Below are 24,090 nucleotides of genomic sequence, written 5' to 3' on the forward strand. Positions count from 1 at the left end.
TGCGCACACACACACACACACACACACACACACACACACACACACACACACACACACACACACACACACACACACACACACACACACACACACACACACACACACACACACACACATGCGTGTGTCCTCCATCAATGCAAACAGAAGAGGTGAAGGGGTGCATACAGTGACACTGGTTAGCACTTTCTCCTCTTGAAGTCCCCTAGGAGAGGAGAGAAAGTGCTGACTGGTTGTCACCGGAAATGGCCAGTTGTGACCGGGACAGCATTGTTGAGGGTCAGGGCTTTGTAACGCCCGCACCCACCCACCCACCTGCACCCGTTATGAGATGAGAGCCAATCCACACACCGCCCTACTCACAAAAACATGCGTTAGTCAACCACCCGCATCTGACCCGACCCGCAAATTACCCTCTACTTTAACACATTGGGTGCCAGAGGTTTATTAAAATATTATACGTTCAGAGCCTGCATTTCTTCCATCCACTTACGTTATACATTTCGTGCTGTAGAAGCCCCGACGCGGAAGAAGTGCATGTAAACAGAGCGTGCGTGCGAGACGGCGGAGAGGATTTTTGACATGGAGCCACATCCAGCTTCTCCTTCTCAGAAACTCCTTGGATGATCCCAAAGTTTCGTTTTAGCGCCCCACATGGGCCCTACGTGTAAAAATAAAATTGGGTCAAAAACGGTCCGGACCGTGTTAAGCATTATAGTAGCATAATTGTCCGGTTTGAGCACCGAGAGGTTCTAGACTAAATGATTGTTCCAAACGAGGTAAACCTCTTTTACTGGAGTATTTCCAATTTTCAGTAGGCTACTTTTACTTCTACTCCACTACATCTCAGAGGCAAATATTGTACTTTTACTCCACTACAATTATTTGAAAACTTTAGTTTAATACTAGTTACTTTGTAGATTTGTATTATTATTGTTTGTCTGGCTTACTTGTTGTTAACTAGTTGTACTAACTCTTGTTTTATTGTTGTACTGTTTTATTGGATCTTGTTTAGTCGATACACTTTTTGTATTAGCTTGAGCTCATTTGATTTAGCTATTTTGTCTCATCTGTTTAAGAAAGTAGATAGCTGATATATAGCACTTTTACCTTAGCGCTAGGTATACTCTTGGTTGCTTGTTTTTGCAGGAAATGCACTTAAGACCTCTGGTGATTAGTAGTTTCGTTCCCTACCTATGTTGAATGCACTTATTGTAAGTCGCTTTGGATAAAAGCGTCTGCTAAATGACTGTAATGTAATGTAATATTACAAAACCTACATTACCCACTTCATTCTTTTATACATTTCGGCCATTTGAAAATAGCCGATCTCAATCGCGATGCGACGCATTGTGAGCTTGTAGATCTTCTATTTTCAAAAGATTTGCGTGCATTCAGTTTTTTTATGGGTCATTCTGCATAATGAGTACTTTCTACTTTTGTTACTTTAAGTACATTTTGATACCAATACTTTTGTACTTTTACTCAAGTACATTTTTAATTCCGGACTTTTACTTGTAACAGAGTATTTCTACATTGCAGTATTGATACTTTTACTTAAGTAAAAAAAATGTGAGTACTTTTTCCATCACTGCTTATTTACCGGACACAACATCAAGGTCAGAGCAGCAATACTCTCAATACTGAGATTTGGCTGCAAGGTGTACCTTAAGCTTGTTCTTCGAATGCTTTGATGGAGCTTGTAGAGTGGGCTTAATGTTATTTATTCATTTGTTTATAATTGTACAATACCTCAAAACACAAGCAGACACTTGCAGCAGCTTTTACATACACATATAGGCCTTATATAGTCAGTATGTGTATCCCACCAACTCCATTCCAATGTGTTTACATGAGGATCACACGGTGTCCCTTTTAACATGGGAGGTGAAGTGGTGAGAGCATAATATATACCCAAAGGCCATATTAGGACGTGTCTACGGTAGCTATACCGTAACTACAGTAGCTACTGTAAACTAAAATTGGACGTGTGATTCTGACGAGAGTGTATAGAGAGTGTGTGGCTCGTTTTTATAGCTATCCTGTTACAGTGAGCTTAAAACTCTCATACATCATAACCTGCAATAAACGTCATCACCAACATGAACATCCAAACAGAAGGACGCCACTTAGGGAGAGGACGTGTAGTCGAAGCCTATGACTTGTACTGTGTGTGTGTGTGTGTGTGTGTGTGTGTGTGTGTGTGTGTGTGTGTGTGTGTGTGTGTGTGTGTGTGTGTGTGTGTGTGTGTGTGTGTGTGTGTGTGTGTGTGTGTCGTGTGTGTCGTGTGTCCACATATATATGGCCTTGCGGAAGACAAAGATTTGACCCACCCACCTGAACACGTGATATTTTCTAGTATAAGCTTATGTTTCTATGTTTCTATATCAGTGGTGCTCAAACTTTTTCATGTCAAGGACCCCCAAAATTATATGTATTTGGCCGCCGACCCCCATCTCAAAATGTTTTGTTCCAGGGACCCAGAAGCAAAGAATAGAGTTAAACATTTTTGCTTTAAACAATATATATTCAAAGATTTGCACACATTTTCACAGTTTTTCAAAAATAGCAGATCTACAAGCTCGTAGCGCGGCACTCGGTGCCGCGCTACGAGCTTGTATATCTGCTATTTTTGAATAGCCAAAGTGTAAAATAATGCTTTTTAGCTCAAATGAAAATGTGACACAGATGCTTCTTCAGGTTGGGTTAAGTTGACGATTAATTGTCAAACAAATAATTGCGATTTCATTGTATTTTTGGCATTGAGCAACATATGAATAACATTTTCAGAATACCTTTAATGCTTCATAATAAAACATACATTACTTTTTTTTTAATTATAATTTTTGTCCCACGATTTTGTAACCCACATTTTTTCACCCAGTGCCAATTGCCTATGTAATCCTGGGCACTACCTACCCTCTGCCAGCCTAGGGAGAGCCCAAGCTGAAGCTCATGCCTCCTTCAATGCATGAGGAGCAAGCAGGCCGCTTCTTATCACCCGACAGGGGGGAGTTTCCCTGGTTGGACATAGCGCGTGGAAGGAACACGTTATTCCAACCAGTTCCCTTCTCCTCCATCAGGCGCCCCGGCTGACCAGGGGGAGGCAGTATAGTGACCAGGATTACTACATGTTTTTGTGAGGGTATTAACTACCCTAGGAGACACGGGGAGAACATGCAAACTCCACACAGAGTAGACCCTTTCGCCAACCCCACCTAGGGTATGGGCGCCGATGACGTGGAGGAGAGAACACGCCCCCAGCGCCCACAGCGTCCCTGGCGGGAATCGAACCCAGGACCTTCTAGCTGTGAGGCGACAGCGCTACCGACTGCGCCACCGTGCCCCCCCAAAAAAAAAAAACATACAAAAACATACATTACTGACATATTTAATACTTTTATACTTTCAAAACATTTTAAAAATAGCGGAAATAGCTGATCTACAGTAGATCTGTTATTTCTGCTTTTCTTTTTTTACGATTAATATCACACAAATAATTGCGATTAGACAAGTATGTAATAACTGTGACAGGCCTATCGATCCATGCTGAATACTCCATCTAATCACTTCATCCACCCATGCCATATTCGTGCAGCCAGTGAAGGAGAACGGCGGTAACAGTAATTGTTAGCAGATGACTGTAGAAAGAGACAGAGGAGATGAGAGGGACTGGATGAGAGACCATGGTAGCGTATCAGTTATTATAGGATATACATGGGTGACTTGTCCCCCGGGCTCTAGACATTGTGACGTATAGCGGGACTTTGAACGGGGGGGGGGCCTTATCGTCGTTAAGGCCTGTCGTCGGCGAGACCTCTTCATCTTAATAAAATCTCCATTAGCCACTCACCCAGCCAGCCTGATTAACACACTCTCTCCACTCCCCTCCGCTGAGGACCCTCCATCAACACACGTACAGTACGGCTCCATTCCACGTCGAGGTCGAGCCGCACGCACGCTTCGACTACAAAAAAGCTGCAATCCGAAAACTTATTTGAATGAATGAAATGTTATGTTTGAACCAATTTGTATGTTAAAGGGATATTTCACTTTCAAAATCACTTTTGGTCATTTTATCATCTACTCAGGCCTTTGAGCCCCCCAGACAGTTTTTAAGTTGCTCGATTCAGTATTTATATATTTGATATCCATTTTATTAGACACGTCCCCTTCCTATACAAACCCATTGTAACTTCAAACTCCATTTTAAACATGTTAGATTTGTCGAAAACACCCGTCCTTGGTTCTGGTGACTCACCCTGCCCTCCTAATGCGTGAGGGGGCCGTGTTTTTCCGATTATTTTATTTATTTATTTTATTTTATTTTTTAAATTTATTGCTGCCTCTTGGTAAAAAAAAAAAAGTGGTCTCACGCGGTGGAGGTGCAGCTTTTAGAGGACAGCTATCCAGATGAGAGCTTCTCATCGCACACAGACACAAACTCTGCTTGGGGGGGATTATGGCTTTTTTGCACAAAGACGGTAAAAGTAATCCCTGGTTTACTCTAGGCTGCAGGTGAGCTGAATGGAGGACATAAGACCTGGAGAGAGAGAGAGAGGATGGAGTGCGTGGGGGGTTTGGGGGAGGGGGGGGGGGGTTTGATGTGACGTACTGAGGACGGGTGACTAAATGAAAAATAAGGTGTTGGAGAATTTCTATCATTAATTCATCCATGCTGGGAGTTGTGCTTACAGCTAAGGTGGGATAAGCATCCCTATAGCTCCCTCTCTCTCGTTCACGTAAGCTTCTATTTCCCTCCATCTCCATGTGGGAGAGAGTTGTACCAGACTATTGTGGGTCTTACTTTAACTCTGAGAGTGTACAGATGTAACACAAAGAAACAAAAAACTAAATGGATAAATGAACACTGAGGATTTGAGTGTGTAGTACAGCTGAGGCATGCTGTCGACTGGCCTCCAATATCGAGATGAAACTGAAGCACGTATCGATTAGAACAACAAAACTTGAACTGAACCACAGTTATTGATTTGAAAACTTGAACTTGAACCAAGGTTATTGATTAGAGTGACACAAAACTTGCTTGTTTGGCTTCGTAGAGTCAGTGGTTCTCAAACTTTTTCATGTCAAGGACCCCCAAAATGATATGTGTTTGGCCGCGGACCCCCATCTAAAAATATTTTGTTCCAGGGACCCCCCAGAAGCAAAGATTTGAATTACAAATGTTCGCTTTAAATATATATATGTTCAAAGATTTGCACACATTTTCAAAAATGTTCAAAAATAGCAGATCTACAAGCTCATAGCGCGGCACTCGGTGCCGCGCTATGAGCTTGTATATCTGCTATTTTTGAATAGCCAAAGTCCCCTTTTTTTCCGTCACAATTTAACATGTTTATTTGTGTCTTGCTGTAAACAACGGACATTCTGAGTTTGCCTCGGCCGATGGGACTGTCGTCCTGGTTACAGCCCCCCCAAGCTATGGGATCTGTGTGCGTGTGTTCGCGACGGGGGGACGGCTCTGGCACTGTGTGTGTGTGTGTGTGTTTGTACATACTTTGGGTGCTCATATCCCCTGACGGGTATGGTCTAGTTATACTATATTCTTGATATTTGTTAATAGCATTAACCTATGATTAATCAAGAGAGGGTCTAAAAATGGCATTAGCTACCCTGTGAATCTCTGACATCATCATGTTGATGACATCATATTTATGAGGACATGTCTTGCCCAAATATGGTTGGGCAGACGGACCCAAGGACGGACGGACGGACGGGCGGGCACAAGGACACAGGAACACACTTCTAGACGGCCTGCCCTCTAGGTGGCACATCGTAAATTAGTGAATTGGATGAAATGGGAAAGAGATTAACATAATTGTGAAATGTAAAAAAATAACACAATACTGACTGTGACGTTTTGAGATTTAAAGGAAAACATTAACAGTGAATTCTCATACAGTAGGGCTTGTTGATTAACATGGAACGTTGTGCATTCACAATGCCACAACTTTACATGAATTTCCGTACAAAAGAGTCGAAGCCGTACCTGGTCCATCCCCATATGGCCTTAACCCGCTCAATCCGGGGAACGCATCTCGTGTCATTTTACATTTCTTTGGCTATTCAAAAATAACAGATCTACAAGCTCAAGCTATAAGAAAAATTGTGCAAATATTTGATTTTTTTTTAAGCGACATTTGTAACTCAAATCTTTGCTCCTGGGGGTCCCTGGAACTAAATATTTTACCAATGTTCGCTTTTAAGAAGATATATTCCAAGGTTTGCACAAATGTTCACAATTTTTCAGAAATAGCAGATCTACAACCTCATAGCGCGGCACTCGGTGCCGCGCTATGAGGTTGTATATCTGCTATTTTTGAAACGCCAAAGAAATCTTAGAACGACACAAAAGATGCTTTCCCGGTCTTAAAGGGTTAACAGAAGTCAGTGCAGGGACCTGGGGTGAGAAGAAGAGACGTGGCAACCTCTTAATATTGGAAACTCTTTTTATTGCAACTTTCACAATGAAAGTGGCTCCACCACCAAAGCCTGACAAACAATAACAGCAGTATTCCATTCTCTGATCACTTTGCTATAGATGTGGTCTAGTAGTAGAAGGCCCTTTTCCTTCATTCCTTCTGGCAGGGCAATAAACTAGGCTTTTGGCAGGGGAATCTGCTGTGATGCTTTATCCACAATTCATGGAATTACTTTACCAATGGATCCTGAGATATCATGCCGTCTGGGGAACGTCACAAACTCTAATATTACACATAGTTATTCCATCAAGCTTACAGAAATCCCGAGGCCACTGCCAAAAAAAGGAATGTATAGCAATGAAATGGAAATCAGATCTCCCTTTGCCAGTTGGACTGTGGCTCTCAAAAGTGAAATGCTTCGTGCTGTCTGTGGAAAAGACAGCCCACTCACTGAGAAATCAGAGGCATATTTTTCTATACGATAATGGCAAACATGGAGAATCTCTCATTTCGCGCGATCATCCCATATCTCTGTATTTCTCAGCACACCAGTGATGTTAACCACAGACCCTGTCTCAAAAAATCTAGAAGATCTAGAAGTTTGCGACGCATCGCACCGTGATGCGTGTTGTGAGCTTGCGTGTTTTTTGCTATTTTTGTCATTTTTTGAAGATTTTTGAAAAACGTTGCCTAGGGGCAGTGGTGTAACTGGAAGTAACTAAGTACATTTACTCAAGTACTGTACTTCAGTACAATTTTGAGGTATTTTTACTTTACTGGAGTGTTTCCAATTTTCAATGCTTTTACTTCTACTCCACTACACCTAAAAACTAGCTAAAAACTTTAGTTACTAGTTACTTTGTAGATTTTTATTATTATTACAAAACATACATTAACCACTTCAGTACTATTTACATTTCGGCCATTTGAAAATAGCCGATCTACAAGCTCACAATGCGTCGCATCGCGACGCATTGTGAGCTCGTAGATCTGCTATTTTCAAAAGATTGTTACACATTTGAAAACTTGAAATGGAACATTCTGCATAATGATTACTTTTACTTTTGCACTTAGTATATTTTGATAGAAATACTTTTGTACTTTTACTCAAGTAAATGGTTAATTCCGGACTTTCACTTGCAAGTGAGAGTATTTCTAAATCTATATAGATCTTCTCCTGCTGATGCGTCTGGTGACATCTTTGATTGGGGGGGAATGCAGGAGTAGGCTACAGACGATTCTATTCAAAGGATGTGTGAGTGAGCTTTCTATTTATGTGAGACAAGTTTTAAGGGCTCTTTGCCTTGAATCTTCTCTGTGTCTTTGAGGAGAGGATAATAGCCAAGGTGACAGGTACAGTTTGTGTCAGTGACTGATCACCCTCGTTCCTGCTCCCAAACCTTGAGTCGCTCCGTCTAATATACTCCACCCAGGGACAATTGGATGGCATCATATGACCTTGCTCCGTGTGTGTGTGTGCGTGTGTGTGTGTGTGTGTGTGTGTGTGTGTGTGTGTGTGTGTGTGTGTGTGTGTGTGTGTGTGTGTGTGTCACACAGCCCCTTCTAATTTTGTATGCTTGAGTACTTTACACCACGCCCCCACAACAAACACACACGCGCACATACACACACACACACACACACACACACACACACACACACACACACACACACTCACACAAGCAAACAAAGTCACAAAGTCGTCAAACACACACACACACACACACACACACACACACACACACACACACACACACACACTGTGGTTGGTGTGTTGTCCTCATCATACCATGTGACCGCGTCCTTCATCAAAGACGGGGTCTCTGTGCGCATGTGCATGCTAGTGTGTGTGTGTGTGTGTGTGTGTGTGTGTGTGTGTGTGTGTGTGTGTGTGTGTGTGTGTGTGTGTGTGTGTGTGTGTGTGTGTGTGTGTGTGTGTGTGTGTGTGTGTGTGTGTGTGTGTGTTGGACTTCTTCTATGTTTACCTTATTAAAAGTCACACACATAGACACTATCATCCTCCTCTCCACTCCTCTCCTCTCCTCTCCAGTGCTTGTCCTTGTGGAACACGTCAGTGGTTGTTTGACTGTCTGTCAGTCGTGTCATTACCCACGGTTTGGGCTCAGAGGTTAATTGGCATCCTGTCATTTTTAATTGTGCCAGACAGATCGAGTTTGTTGAGAGGGCCGAGCAGAGTACAGAGATTTAGAGTTTGAACGCAAGACCACAAGGCTCGCTCGTGCGCACACACAAACACACACACACACACACACACACACGCACACACGTGCGCACATCCAACACGGCACGTTTACATTCCTTTGCAGGACTATGGTTGAGTGCCGCTGATCTTAACCCTTTAAGACCTGTAAAGCATCTGTGTCATTTTAGATTTCTTTGGCTATTTTTTGAAAAAATAGTGAACATTTGTGCAAATCTTTGCTTCTGCGTCTTCTAAATCCTAACATTTTTTTTTTTTTAAACATATGTTGCTATAATCAGTTGTTCTCAAACTTTTTTCATGTCAAGGACCCCCAAAATGACATGTATTTGGCCACGGACCCCCATCTCAAAATATGTTCATCCAGGGACCCCCCAGAAGCAAAGATTTGAGTTCAAAATGTTCGCTTGAAAAAAAAATAGATTGAAAGATTTGCAAAAAAATCACGATTTCTCAAAAATAGCAGATCTACAAGCTCATAGCGCGGCACTCGGTGCCGCGCTATGAGCTTGTATATCTGCTATTTTTGAATAGCCAATGTGCAAAATAATGCTTTTTCGCTCAAATCAAGAAGTGACACAGATAAATTCCAGGTCTTAAAGGGTTAAAGGCCAGAAATGTCCATGCTGCGTTTTGTACGCGAGCGTTAAGTCGCCCTGGATAAAGATAAGAGTGTCAGCTGACTTGACCTATAATGCAAAAATGTACACATTATAATGTTCATACACATTATATAAACTAGGACACCTGCTATATATAAATGTATCTCAAGTGCGCGTCCCTCTCAAAGCACAGCCCTGATAATGTGCCGTGACGGATATATAATGCGTTGACCTTACTGGTGCTGTGCAAACGGGGAAGAAGTGTGTGTGTGCGTGTGTGTGTGTGTGTGTGTGTGTGTGTGTGTGTGTGTGTGTGTGTGTGTGTGTGTGTGTGTGTGTGTGTGTGTGTGTGTGTGTTTGTGTGCGTGCGTGCGTGCGTGCGTGCGTGCGTGCGTGTGCACGTGCGATGAGGTGTCACTGTGAGCAGGTAATCAAGCATTAATCATTATATGGAGAATAGATGAACAGTGAGAGGCTGGCAGATCCACATTCATAATGTATACACGAGCTAATTAAGCAATGTCAAGGCCGCACGCTGCGCCCCCTGTCTGCCTTTGACGGGCGGCCATGTTGGATGTGAGTCACGGTGCGAGAGAGATCGGAACGATGACTACATACACCACAGCTGTCTGTTCTGAGTGTCGGTGTAGGATGTCCTTTAAGCCATTTAGACCGGGAACGCATCTGTGTCATTAAGATTTCTTTGGGCTATTCAAAAATAGCAGATCTACAAGCTTGTAGATCCGCAAATTTTGTTTTGAATCGTGGAAACTTTGTGCAAATCTTTGAATATATGTTTGAAGACGAACGTTTTTAACTCCGATCTGTGCTTCTGGGGGTCCCTGGAACAACATATTTTGAGGTGGGGGTCCGCGGCCAACTGCATAATCATTTTGGGTGGTCCTTGACGTGAAAAAGTTTGAGCACCACTGATATAGTATATAGAAACATAGGTTTTTCAGAAAACTGTTAGGATTTAGAAGACATTTGTAGAATCCCCCAGAAGCAAAGATTTGAGTTACAAATGTTCGCTTAGAAAAAAAAAAAGTATATATATATATTCAAAGATTTGCACAAAATATTCACACTTTTTTTTAAAAATAGCAGATCTACTAAGCTCGTAGCGCGGCACTCGGTGCCGCGCTATGAGCTTGTAGATCTGCTATTTTTGAATAGCCCAAAGAAATCTAAAAAGGATTCTTTCCCCGGTCTAAATGGATTAAAGGTCTTTGACAGCGTTTGCCCGTCGTGTTTTATGTTTAAACAAATAAGACGGCACGCGGTCTTCTTCTCCACTTTGTATTTCCTTTGACTTCATCGAGGCGGACGCTATAGGAAAGATGAGAGGGATGCATAACTGCGGAGAACGTTCCGGTGGGATTTGATGCTACAGTATAGGCCAACGCGGGTTTCCGCGTGGCTCGGTGCTAACTGTGAATGCAGACCTAGGGTATTTTGATGAGGAGCGAGTCAAGCGTTTAATCTATAAGGATACAGGCTTGTCTCTGAATAATGCCACTAATCAATGGACACAGATTCTCTGTGGTGTTTCCAGGGTGGCTTTAAAAGCCAGCCTGTCTATTAAACAGACCTGTACCAATAGAGTGCAGAAGTCCTGACGTCACTCGTTCATCCCCTGGTTCGTAAAAAGTCATTTCTCTATGGAGAATAACATTGGGTCATCATAGAATCGTCTCATATAAGAATTGTGGTCCAAAAATAAACAAACTGTCTCGGCGATATTGTCAGGGAGGTGGTTCTGTATCGTTTATGATAGTCAGTCACTTATATTTGAAACAGTCTGTTTCTGGCGAAAATGTAACTAATTCGGCGGAAGTAACATTATCGTTTTCTCACCGTCAGTTGATGCTTCATATCCATAAGAGTAAAACCGCCGGGGTCATCTGTTTATTTTTGGAACACAGTTCTTATTTGACACGATATTAAACACGTCTATGGGGATTCAGAACGGGGGTGGAAAATTACGTCAGACTTCGGTGCTCTATAGTCGTCACTTCTTGACACTTTTCCCTCGTTGGCTGGCCTTGGTAAGAAGCCAGCCAATGAGGACTCGCCATCCTCTCAGACTATGGGATCTGGACGCGGCAGAGCACAGAGGTGTCAGATTACACACGCACGCGCACACACACGCACACACAAAAAGACAAACACAGATGCACTCATTTTATTTATATTGGTAGTCACCCTGTAAGTCTTGTTTTCTTGTCTTTAAGAAATTCCGTTGAAGTGTAACAAAAAAATGTAAGAAAACTAGTCGCCCTCTAAATGACATTTAAATGTCAGTCTTGTTTTCTTGTCTCAAAAAAAATCCGTTGAAGTGTAACAAAAAAATGTAAGAAAAGTAAGGATGTCATTGGAAGGAATCTGAAATGTGGCGTGTAGCCATGAGATTTGGTGATGATACTGCCTCTTGAAAAAGGAGAATTTGACACCCTCGTTTCAGTGTCTGTGTTTACAGTGTGTGTGTGTGTGTGCGCGGGCGTGTATGTGTGTGTGTGTGTGTGTGTGTGCACGCATACGTCTATGCGTGCACGTTATTGTGCCATGACAGTGTGCATGTGTGGTCTCCTTTTGTATGAAGTTAATTATTGCAGAGCCTTCATGTACTGTGAAAGATGAGCCCCGCGGCTCGTCTTAGTAATTAAATGACAGTCACCAAAGACACCGTCCCTGAAGTCACATCTCACTGTTTCTCAATCAAACCTGGCTGCTTCAGGGCCATGCTTAAACAACTTCAGTCTCATGTGGGAAAAAAGGAAATCTTCTGAAATTCTCGCTTGCAGTCACTGGTCTCTGTAATACTCTTTCCTGAGAACAACACTTTCTAATTAACCATTTAAGATAGATAGATAGATAGATAGATAGATAGATAGATAGATAGATAGATAGATAGATGCTTTATTTGTCCTTGCGGAAATTCAAGCTGCCCCAAGCAGCCATCAGGACACAAAGATCATAATCATTTCAATATGTTGTTTTTATACTTTTTTTCTCCTTTCTTTCTTTTTTCTTTTTTTAAATAGAATAAGCTGCCAGTCATAGTTCGAGAGGCATCACATATCATATCACATTACACATTTTATGCGCAAAACTGAGATAAGCCCCTTTTTTTGCCGTGATGAGCTTGTGGATCAGCTATTTGTGAACATTTTTTAGAAACTTTTCGTCCATATTGCCCAAAATAGGGACGCCAGGTTGAAAAGTGATTACATTCCAAACTCAGCTAATGGAAAAAGTCTCATTGTATTGATTCCGTTTTTTCTATTTTTCCAAATACTGGATGGTGAATTTCTTAAGAATGATTCTCACCTGCTGTTAATCAATACTCAGTTTTTTCTCCTGCCTAATACGAGCGCTCTGGAGTCACACATGATATGACATCGTCACTATCTCCTCTCAAGCCTAACTTATGCTCCACAGCACGACAATGAAAATAGCAGACCTGCAAGCTCACAATGTGTCCCATCGGTGATACATTGAGAGCTTGTAGGTTGGCTGTTTTCTACGTGCAACACTGTTGAAGTATGAATCAGCCCACTGAGCATTTTTTGGTCTATTAGACGTCTAAAATATGTCTAAGGGGTAGGCTAAAACAGGGTTATAATTGGTCTACTGGTGAAAGTTTTTTAGCGGTCTAGGCTTAGCCTAGACGTTGATTAGCTGTTTTTTAAACGTCTATTTATAGACCGTCTATATTATAGACGTCATTTCAACGTCTATAATATAGACGGTCTATAAATAGACGTTTAAAAAACAGCTAATCAACGTCTAGGCTAAGCCTAGACCGCTAAAAAACTTTCACCAGTAGACCAATTATAACCCTGTTTTAGACGGACGTCTAATAGACGACTATTGCTCAGTGGGAGGCTTAAGCAGACTCTCTTAGTTCACGTTGGGCAGGAGGCAGAAATGCTGTGCAGGGCTACCAGAGGCTATTGTACTCCTGACTTAAGTTTGAGCCCCCGACTGATAGGCTAATCAGTAACGTTATGCTTTCTAACCTTGCACAAAGACACAGCAACTTCCACCTTGGCTTCCGGACCCATTTTCTCAAATAGTTTCAGAAACAGGCAAGAGAGGGCAGTTCAATCAACCCTATAGCAACCAGTGGGTGGAGATTTGCAGGTCTGTTACAGCTCTGCTCGCGGTAACCTTGTCTACTTCATCATAGTTCTCACCCATATTTTTATACGGGGTGGCAGTGGTTGTGGGGTAGAGTGACCGGTAGAGCGGCCGGATGGCAATCGCGAGGTTCCCAGTTCGATCCCGGGCTCCCCCCCCCCCCCCCCCCCGCCCCAGAGTTAGTGTTGAAGTGTCCTTGAGCAAGACGCTGAACCCCTAATTGCTCCCGATGAGCAGGTTGGTGCGTTGCATGGTTTCCTCCGCCATCGGTGTTTGAATGTGTGTGTGAATGGGTGAATGTAATGCACAATATATGTAAAGCTCTTTGGATAAAAAGCACTGTATAAATGCACCATTTACCATTTATACAGACTCTTTCTACTTATGGTATTATGATCTTCCAGAATCACCTGATTATTGCATGTGAGCTCACATGCCCCATCCTTTATCACTTCTATACTGGAAACTAAATCATATTCTACGCTTGTAACTTACCAGGGTGAGGGCCGGGTGAAAAGGCTAAAAGGTGATCTAAAAATGACAACATTTGAATTGCCTGGCTCATCTATATGTTAAAAAAAACGCAGCAAGAAAAACACAGTCACTCCCAGTGGCGTGCACAGACATTTTGAGGGGCAGGCGCTCAAGTAAATTATACTTTTTTTTGTTTACTTGGTCTGCTCTTTTTTCCCTCTACACCTATACCTCTTTGCCAAAAAATAGCAGATCTACAAGCCCACAACGCCTCGCAGCGCGAGGCGTTGTGGGCTTGTAGATCGGCTATTTTTGGCTAAAGTTCTCCTCAGAAAAGGGATGCTAGGTTTCGAGTGGTTATGGTAAAAAGAAAAATCATATCACATAAAGATTTGGCGGACCCCCTGTAGTAACTCTGAGGACCCCCTGTTGAAGACCCCTGCTGTAAAAAAAAAAAAAAAAACTTTATTTTCCCTTTTTTTCAAAAGGGCACTTCTGGTCAAGAGGGCAAAGGGCAGGTTCTCTGGCACTACCTAGAGTCTATCTGTGCACGTCCCTGACGGTCACTCCGCCACAGAGCCCTCCCCCTGAATCCTCTCCCGATGTGATCAGTGTTCATGCTCTGTGATCACAGAAACGTGGGGGTGTCCAATAATGAATGAATGTTTTCTAAAGAGGTTGGAGCGGGACATGGCGGAAGATGAAACACAGGAAAGTAGGGCACGGCACGGTGGTATTCACAAGAGAGACCGTTAAAAGTCTCAGGGTTGTTTTTTTTCTCTCTCGCCGTCTTCTTGGACTTTTTCTTTTTAACCCATTAAGACCTGAAGAAGCATCTGTGTCACTTTTTGATTTGAGCTAAAAAAGCATTATTTTACACTTTGGGCTATTCAAAAATAGCAGATATACAATGAGCTTGTAGATCTACTATTTTTGAAAAATCGTGAAAATGTGTGCAAATCTTTTAATATATATTGTTTTAAAGCAAAATATTTTAACTTGAATCTTTGCTTCTGGGGGGTCCCTGGAACATATATTTTTAGATGGGGGTCCGCGGCCAAATACATGTCATTTTGGGGGTCCTTGACATGGAAAAAAGAACCACTGATATTATGGCGAAGAAAGTTTTTTTCAAAAAACTGTTGAATCCCCCAGAAGCAAAGATTTGAGTTACAAATATTCGCTTTTGTAACTCAAATCTCAAGATTTGCAAAAAAAATACGATTAAAAAAAAATAGCATATCTGCTATTTTTGAATAGCCAAAGTGTAAAATAATATATTTTTTAGCTCAAATCAAAAAGTGACACAGATGCGTTTCAGGTCTTAACGGGTTAATGAACCGCCGTCCCTCTCCAGAAGCAGAAAACTACCCAAACATGTATTTACAGCACTCTGTGATGCATTGTGCGTGCACTTTAAAGTGAGCATAAAAGAAGTCATAAAGAAGTCATAATCATAACACTCAATAGCTTTGCCATCAATATTGCACGGCGTCCTACCCTCTTGTGGCTCGCTGGCTCCTTCAAGTGGTCAGTTATGGAACTGCACGTGTGTTTATTTAATCTAGTGCAGTGGTTCTCAAACTTGTTCATGTCAAGGACCCCCAAAATGATATGTATTTGGCCGCGGACCCCCATCTGAAAATATTTTGTTCCAGGGACCCCCCAGAAGCAAAGATTTGAGTTATAAATGTTCACTTTAAAAAATATATATATTCAAAGATATGCACACATGTTCACGATTTTTCAAAAATAAGCAGATCTACAAGCTCGTACGCTTGTATATCTGCTATTTTAGATTAGCCAAAGTATAATAGGTTAAAGCGGTAAAAATTATTGTGACGCTATATTATCACATTTTGCTAGGGACCCCCTGGAACCCCCATAAGGACCCCTGGGGGTCCCCGGACCCCACTTTGAGAACCAATGATCCAGTGCACTGCATAGCAGAATGCAAATGCACTGACCTCTCCTCTCCTCTCCTCTCCTCTCCTCTCCTCTCTCAACACAGATATGGAGACATGGTACCGAAGACCATCCTGGGGAAGATCTTTGGTTCTATCTGCTCGCTGAGCGGTGTTCTGGTCATCGCTCTTCCGGTGCCCGTCATCGTCTCCAACTTCAGCCGCATCTACCACCAGAGCCAGCGTGCAGACAAGAGACGCGCACAAAAGGTGACCTGCAACGCCCCCCCCACCCTCACTCACTCACTCACTCACTCACTCACTCACTCACTCACTCACACACACACACACACACACACACACACACACACACACACACACACACACACACACACACACACACACACACACACACACACACACACACACACACACACACACACACACACACACAGGGGCGTCACGGCCATTCACTGTGTGTACGATGCGACACCCTCACTCTCACAGATCCGTGATTTCATACCCCCCACTTTTTGAAAAAATAACTATATATTTTGATAATAAATCGGTAAAATCAAGCAAAAATAACAATTATATAACCTAACCCTAACCCTAAAACCGAAATAAAGTAACCAAAACATGAAAAAAAACAAAATCCGCCCAAAAAACACGAAATTTTGAAAATACAGAATTTGTTTACATTTGAAAAAATAGGAGATCTACAAGCTCATAGCGCGGCACTCGGTGCCGCGCTATGAGCTTGTAGATCTGCTATTTTTGAATAGCCAAAGTGTAAAGTAAGGGGTATAGTCCACCGAAAGTCCATCCCCCCCACCTTCTGAGAGCCTGTGACGTCCCTGACACACACACACACACACACACACACACACACACACACACACACACACACACACACACACACACACACACACACACACACACACACACACACACACACACACACACACACACACACACACACACTGACCTGCTGAGTGTGCAGGAAACACATGCTCACAAGCACCAGCATGTACAACAAACACACACACACACACACACAGACACACATACAGACACACACTATTGCCGTTCTACCAAGAGAGAAACCTACCGTATATGTTATTTCTCTTGTTAAAGCTAGAATGAGAGAATCTCCCAGGTCTCTATGCGTAAGCTGTTGTTTGCTTTGAGTTTGGAGTGGTTTGTGGTAGTGGTGTAAAGTAACTAAGTACATATACTCAAGTGTACTTAAGTACAATTTTGAGGTATTTTTACTTTAATGGAGTATATCCAATTGTCAGTAATTTTAGTTCTACTCCACTACATCTCAGAGGCAAATATTTTACTTTTACTCCCCTAAACTTATTTGAATACTTTAGTTACTAGATTTTGAATATTATTACAAAACATATATTAACCACTTCAGCCCTATATACATTTCGGCCATTTGAAAATAGCAGATCTACGAGCTCGTGAGCTTGTAGATCTGCTATTTTCAAAAGATTTTTAGACATTTTACACATTTTGAAAACGTGTGAAATGGCCGGGACACGCTGCATAATGAGTACTTTTACTTTTGCACTTTAAGTATATTTTGATACCAACAATTTGTACTTTCACTCGAGTCAAATTTCAATTCCGGACTTTTACTTGTAACAGAGTATTTTCTACATTGCAGTATTGATACTTTTACTTAAGTAAAAACATTTAGTATTTTATCCACCACTGGTTTGTGGCAGCCCCAAAATGAGCACCTTGGAAAAGGGAAAAGAGAGCAGCACACATCCACGGCACCTCATGTCTCGTCGCAGTACGACTCGTGACGCAGAGCCCCTTGCTCTTAATTTAGAAATGTCGGTCGCAGCAGAATACACACGGGACGAGTCAGAGAGAGAGAGACCCGTGGAAAGACAGAAAGAGGCAGAGAGAGAGAGAGGACTTTATCATCAGGCACTTTCAGGGCATCACGTCCCCTCCAAGATCAACAAACTGTTTTTCTAGTTGAGCTGCAGAGCTTTGCTTTGCCCTGAGGGAGACGTTATGGAAACATGCATGTTGGACAGGGAGCCTTACCGTCAGTTGTGGAAAAAGTACTCTCATATTTTTACTTATGTAAAAGTATCAATACTGCAGTAAAGAAATACTCTGTTACAAGCAAAAGTCCGAAATTCTAAATGTACTCGAGTAAAAGTACAAAAGTATTGGCTTCAAAATGTACTTAAAGTATCAAAAGTAAAAGTAGGCTACTCATTATGCAGAATGTCCCATTTCAAGTTTTCAAATGTATAAAACATCTTTAGAAAATAGCAGATCTACAAGCTCACAATGCATTGATCGGCTATTTTCAACAAGTGTAAAATCAGCCATTACGACGCCATCAAGGCACCGCCAAAACACATTTTAGTCGACTATGATCTTACATTCAGTCGACTAAAACTAGACTAACAGTAAAACATCTCAGATGACTGAAATATGACTAAAACTAAATGGAATTTGATTCAAAAGACTATGACTAAAACTGAATCAAAATGTGCTGTCAAAATCAACACCAGTCGGAAGTCCTCAGAAGTACAGCAGTGCCAGGGTGTGTGTGTGTGTGTGTGTGTGTGTGTGTGTGTGTGTGTGTGTGTGTGTGTGTGTGTGTGTGTGTGTGTGTGTGTGTGTGTGTGTGTGTGTGCGTGTGCGCGCGCGCATGCGTGAAGTCTATCCACATTCTATCCATGCCCGTACAACTCTTTCGAGCAGAGGCTTTGCTAAGCAATAAGCATCATTCAGTGCCAGACAAGAGAGAGCTGATATTTGCTGCTCTGTTCAGCGCCTCCATCCCCCAAAGGTGCGCTTTATTTACTCTTCTAAAGCCGACTGGCGTGCAGAGCTTCTCTCCGCTGTTTCCACAAAGCACAATCCAATTCGCCACGGTAGCATTCGCACAATATACATAGAGCTACCCAGAGGCACACACACACACACACACACACACACACACACACACACACACACACACACACACACACACACACACAGGGTAAATGGATGGGCTAAATGAACATTTGTGTTTGTTCGCAAACAGAAAACCAGGCTTGCTAGAATACGCAGCCCTATTTTATACCTAGGCTATTTGAAAATAGCAGATCTACAAGCTCACAACACGTCGCGTCACATCGCAACGCGTTGTGAGCTTGTAGATCTGCTATTTTCAAACATTCCAGTACTTTTACTTTTGGCACTCTAAGTACATTTTGATACCAATACTTTTGTACTTTTACCCAGGTAAATTTTGAACACCAGACTTTTACTATTGTAACAGAGTGTTTCTACATTGCAGGACTGCTACTTAAGTAAAACATTTGAGTACGTTTTCCACCACTGCACACGCACGCACACACTCACACACTCACTCATACACGCACACAGGGTAAGTGGACGGGCTTAAATGAACATTTGTGTTTGTTCGCAAACAGAAAACCAGGCTTGCTAGAATTCGCGTGGCGAAGAGAGGAGGGGCTAGCGCTTATATGCAGTACAAAACAAGCAACAGGCTCCTGGTTGACGCTGACGAGGAGGAGGTAAACCGTGGACATGCAACCGCTCTCGGCCCGGTGCCGGTGTCTTATTTTGTACTTTGTTTTTGTTATACATTTTCCTTTTTTTGTTTTTGTTTAGTCTTTCTCTTTTTGACCCGTGACATGACGTGACGTGACATGCCAAGGCTAGTGCATGCTGGGTAACTGATGCCCCACCCCTATCTCCATTCTCTCTCTCTCTCTAGCCTCGTTCCCCGCATATAAAGGTAGACGCCTCCTCCGGCTCGGAGGCGTCTGTATCTCGGGCGGCATTTTAGAGGAGGCAAGCTTCCGCGAGTGTCACAGAAGGGGGGCGTTCAGTAGGCCAATCAGAGGCAGGTGGGGGTGGGTTTTTTCGTAACTCAACCCTTAACCCTTTAAGAGGCAGCCACGCAGCAACTAGTCAGTTAGACGCGCTGTGATTGGCCAGTGGTTAACGCGCTGTGATTGGCCAGTGGTCAACGTGCTGTGATTGGCCAGTGGTCGACGCGCTGTGATTGGCCAGTAGTCACTTTGAATGGCAGCGTGCCTCCTCTAAAATGGCCGCCGCGATACAGGTAGCTCCAACGAACTGCAGAGGCCAATGAGGTATCTAGGTTTCTATATCCATGTCGTTCCCTGCAGTCTCGCTCATCTGCCAAGAGAAGAGCCTGGTCACGACCTAGAGCAGAGAGTGTCTAAAGGGGCGGGACTTCCCTCGCATGTATTTCCCCCGGAAACGATATTTTTCGACCAATCACAACACTCGTTTCATTCACGGAGAACGTAAACAGCTTTGTAAAAGCGCCCACGTCATTTCCTTGGGCGGTTACTTCCGCCACATTTTGGTATTTCCGTTTAGCAGTGGTGTAAAGTAACTAAGTACATTTACTCAAGTGCTGTGCTTAGGTGCACTTTTGTGGAATTTTTTACTTTACTGGAGTATTTCTCAATTTCAATACTTTTATTTCTACTCCATTACTTCTCAGAGACAAATATTGTACTTTTACTCCCCTACAATTATTTGACAGCTTTAGTTACTAGTTACTTTGCATATTTAGATTATTATTACAAAACATCAGCCGCTATATACATTCCGGCCATTTGAAAATAGCAGATCTACAAGCTCACAATGCGTCGCGATGCGACGCATTGTGAGCTTGTAGATCGGCTATTTTCTAAATATTTGTATACATGTTGAACTGTTGAAAAGTACTTTTAATTTTGGTACTTCAAGTATGTTTTGATACCAATACTTTTGTACTTTTACAAAAATCAATTCCGGACTTTTACTTGTAACAGAGTACTTCTATATATTGCAGTATTGATACGTTTACTTAAGTAAAACATTTGAGTACTTTTTCCACCACTGCCGTTTAGACTCTCAACCTTCTAGGTCTTGCCCAGCGTGCTCTCTCTCTCTCTCTCTCTCTCTCTCTCTCTCTCTCTCTACCTCATTGGCCTCTGCAGTTCATTGGAGCGACCTGTATCGCGGCCGCCATTTTGTAGAAGGCACGCTTCCTGACTACCTACTGGCCAATCACGGCGCAGTCTTTCCCGCGGCTTGTCAGAATCTAGTTGTATAAAGCTATCCCGTTATATCTTTATATACAACTATATTCTGACAAGTCCCGGAAAAGACGCGCCGTGATTGGCCAGTATAGTCAGGAACCTTACTTTCTCCAAAATGTCGGCCGAGATACAGACGGCTCAGAGCCGGAGGAGGCATCTACCTTTTATATGTCTATATGGTTTTCCTCCCTCCTGTGGTGCCACCTTGTCATGTGTGTTGTTGCCACACTCATTCTATGCATTTTGGACGCCATGACAGTCAACTTAAATTTGTAATCGTGGCGGACTGAGCTGCATGCCAATCATTGGGCGCCACCGCACGCCACGGGGGCACAGAGTCAGTGTGATAATGTGGGAAAGAGTCTAAATGGCTCTCTTTTACGACTGCAAGAACCTAAGTTTCGTGAAACTTATGTCACGGGTTCTGGGTTTGATTCCAGTGTTGATTTTGATTTTGTCGACGAAGAATGTTCGTCGACCTTTTTTTCTAAGTTATGATGAGTAAAACTAAGATGTTAACTGACTAAATATGTTGACAATTTCGTCAACAAATATAAACTAGACTAAAATGTTAGTGAGGGACTAGTGGAGAAGAGATCCAGTGGAACTAAAAGACGAGTCATTTTATGTTCAGGTGTTGCGCTCTGAAAATAGCAGATCTACAAGCTCACAACGTGTCGCGCTGCGATGCGTTGTGAGCTTGTAGATCGGATATTTTCAGCATGCAACCAAGTGTAAAATCAGCCATTAAGACGCCATCAAGGCACCGCCACAATACATTTTAGTCGACTAAATATTCTATAATGGTATTTAGTCAAACTAAAACTAGTCTAACAGTAAAACATTTCAGGTGACTAACATATGACTGAAACTAAATGGAATTTGATTCAAAATAACACTAGTTCTGTGTTACTCTTCGTAGTTGAAAAGTGGCCACAAAGTGGAGGCTCGACAATTATGCACTTCTATGCAGATGATCAACTCTTCCAAGTTCCACTTCCCGTGCGTCACAGTGATTCTGTCCCCCTCACCCCTGACACACCACGTGGCTCTGCTGGATCAAACCGGGCTCGAGTACAAAGTGGCCTAACCATGCACGCATGAACACTTGGATCCAAACGCCGGATCCACACACTGCTAGATATCGCCTGTGCTGTTTGACCCGCTGAGCCATCAATCGTCATGACTACACCATCAAAAGAGAGGGGGGGGGGGGTGGGAGGAGGGTGCTACGGGACATTGAATGCATTCACACGCCACACGTTCTCACCACGTTCTGGAAGGGTTGCCGCCGTGTCGTGAGAACGCCGTAGCTCACTGTCCGCAGCTCCAGCTTTCGGACGGAAAGCCTTCTTTGTGTGCTGCCGGTTGAGGGATGTACCATTGTAGAACCTTTTGAGATATTAACTGGGCGACCATGTTGTTGTTGTTTTTTTTGTGTGCTCCGAAGGCCTCCAAGGAAGCGGGCAAGGCGCTGGTTTGTAAGACCAACCCCACCTTCGAGGTGCACCATCACCACCTGCTACACTGCCTGGAGAAGACCACAGTAAGAACACACGCACGCACGCACGCACGCACGCACGCACGCGCGCGCGCGCACACACACACACACACACACACACACACACACACACACACACACACACACACACAGTACTCAAGTACCATTTTTAGGTATTTGTACTTTACTTGAGTATTTCCAATTTCCAATACTTTTACTTCTACTCCACTACATCTCAGAGGCAACTATTGTGCTTTAACTTTAGTTACTAGCTACTTTGCGGTTATAAATTATTATATTATAAAACACAAATTAACCACTTTAGCCCTATTTTATATCATCTGCTATTTTAAAAAAATGTAGTACTTTTACTTTTGGTACTTTTAAGTATATTTTGATGCCAATACTTTTGTACTTTTACTCAAGTAAATTCAGTCACAGGGGTCGTCCTGTCTCTCCAGCTCTTTAATAAACAGAAAATATGTTTTCAGGTTGGTGACAAAATGTCAGCCAATAAGGAGAGAGTACCCATTTATTTTTATAGTGTTCCAGTTCCAATTGTGTCTGCTCATTTCGTGTCATCACTTGTTTAATCTGTATCCTGCTGAGTTCTCTATCCTGATTGGATAAAATTGGTATCCCGACCTGAAAATGCATTTTCTGTTTAATAAAGAGCTGGAGAGACATGGAGACTCGATCCTGTTACTGAACAAACACTCTATACCACTGATTATGACCCACATAAAGGCCTTGTCCTTTACCACCGTTTATGTCATACAATGCCCCTGACTCTCTCCATCCTCCTCCATCCCCCCCCCCCCCCCAGAACCACGAGTTTGTGGACGAGAAGACGTTCGAGACCAGCTGCATGGAGGTGAGCATGGTGAAGCAGCAGCAGCACCAGCACCAGCACCAGCACCAGCACCAGCCGTCCCGCTCCTCCAGCGTCTCCTCGACCTCCTCGTCCAGCCACGGCCTGACGTGCTGCTCGCGCCGGAAGAGGAAGAGCTTCAACGCGCCCGCCAACTCCAACATGATGGCGGTGGGGGGGAGGCGGGGGAGCGTGCAGGAGCTCAGCACCATCCAGATCCGAGAGAGACCCGTAGCCAACAGGTGCTGAAACAAGTGTTGATTTCGCCGACTAAAACTATGACGAAACGTGTCCGTCGACGACCTTTTTTTCACTGACTAAAACGAAACGAAAACTAAATAAAAGCTAAGCTATGATGACTAAAACTATGACTAAATATGCTGACAATTTCGTCAACAAATAAAAACTAGACTAACATGTTTGGGAGGGACTATAGTGGAGGAGAGATCCAGTAGAACTGAAAGACAAGCCATCATGGGTGCGAGCGGGTGTCACAGACCGAAAATAGCTGATCTACAAGCTCACAACACGTCTGTGAGCTTGTAGATCGGCTATTTTCGGCATGCAGCCAAGTGAAAATCATTTCGATACCATCAAGGCACCGCCAAAAATACATTATAGTCGAATAAATCAACTGTAGATTTAGTCGCCTATAATCTTATGATATTTATGATATTTACTAAAACTAGACTAACATAAAACATTTCAGGTGACTAAAATATGACTAAGACTAAATAAAAATTTGCTGTCAAAAACACGGGTGTGAACACCTTTGAAGAGCTCCTCAAAAACCAGTGGTTCTCAAAAGGTTTTTAGATTC

General features: G+C 42.8%; 1 protein-coding gene across 1 annotated transcript in view; it reads left to right on the forward strand.

Annotated features, from left to right (window-relative positions):
* Positions 1–24,090, forward strand: part of kcnd2 (potassium voltage-gated channel, Shal-related subfamily, member 2) — a gene marked incomplete at both ends in the record, with an annotated part of 217,675 nt that overhangs the window by 188,742 nt on the left and 4,843 nt on the right. Inside the window, 4 exons of the mRNA XM_084050289.1 lie at positions 15,892–16,054; positions 19,246–19,350; positions 22,349–22,444; positions 23,226–23,512. Of these exons, the coding sequence (XP_083906415.1) occupies positions 15,892–16,054; positions 19,246–19,350; positions 22,349–22,444; positions 23,226–23,512 (651 nt within the window). The remainder of the gene's footprint in view (positions 1–15,891; positions 16,055–19,245; positions 19,351–22,348; positions 22,445–23,225; positions 23,513–24,090) is intronic.

Source organism: Gymnoscopelus microlampas (genome assembly GCF_963454915.1).
Source record: "Gymnoscopelus microlampas genome assembly, chromosome: 23".
Classification (NCBI taxonomy): Eukaryota; Metazoa; Chordata; class Actinopteri; order Myctophiformes; family Myctophidae; genus Gymnoscopelus; species Gymnoscopelus microlampas.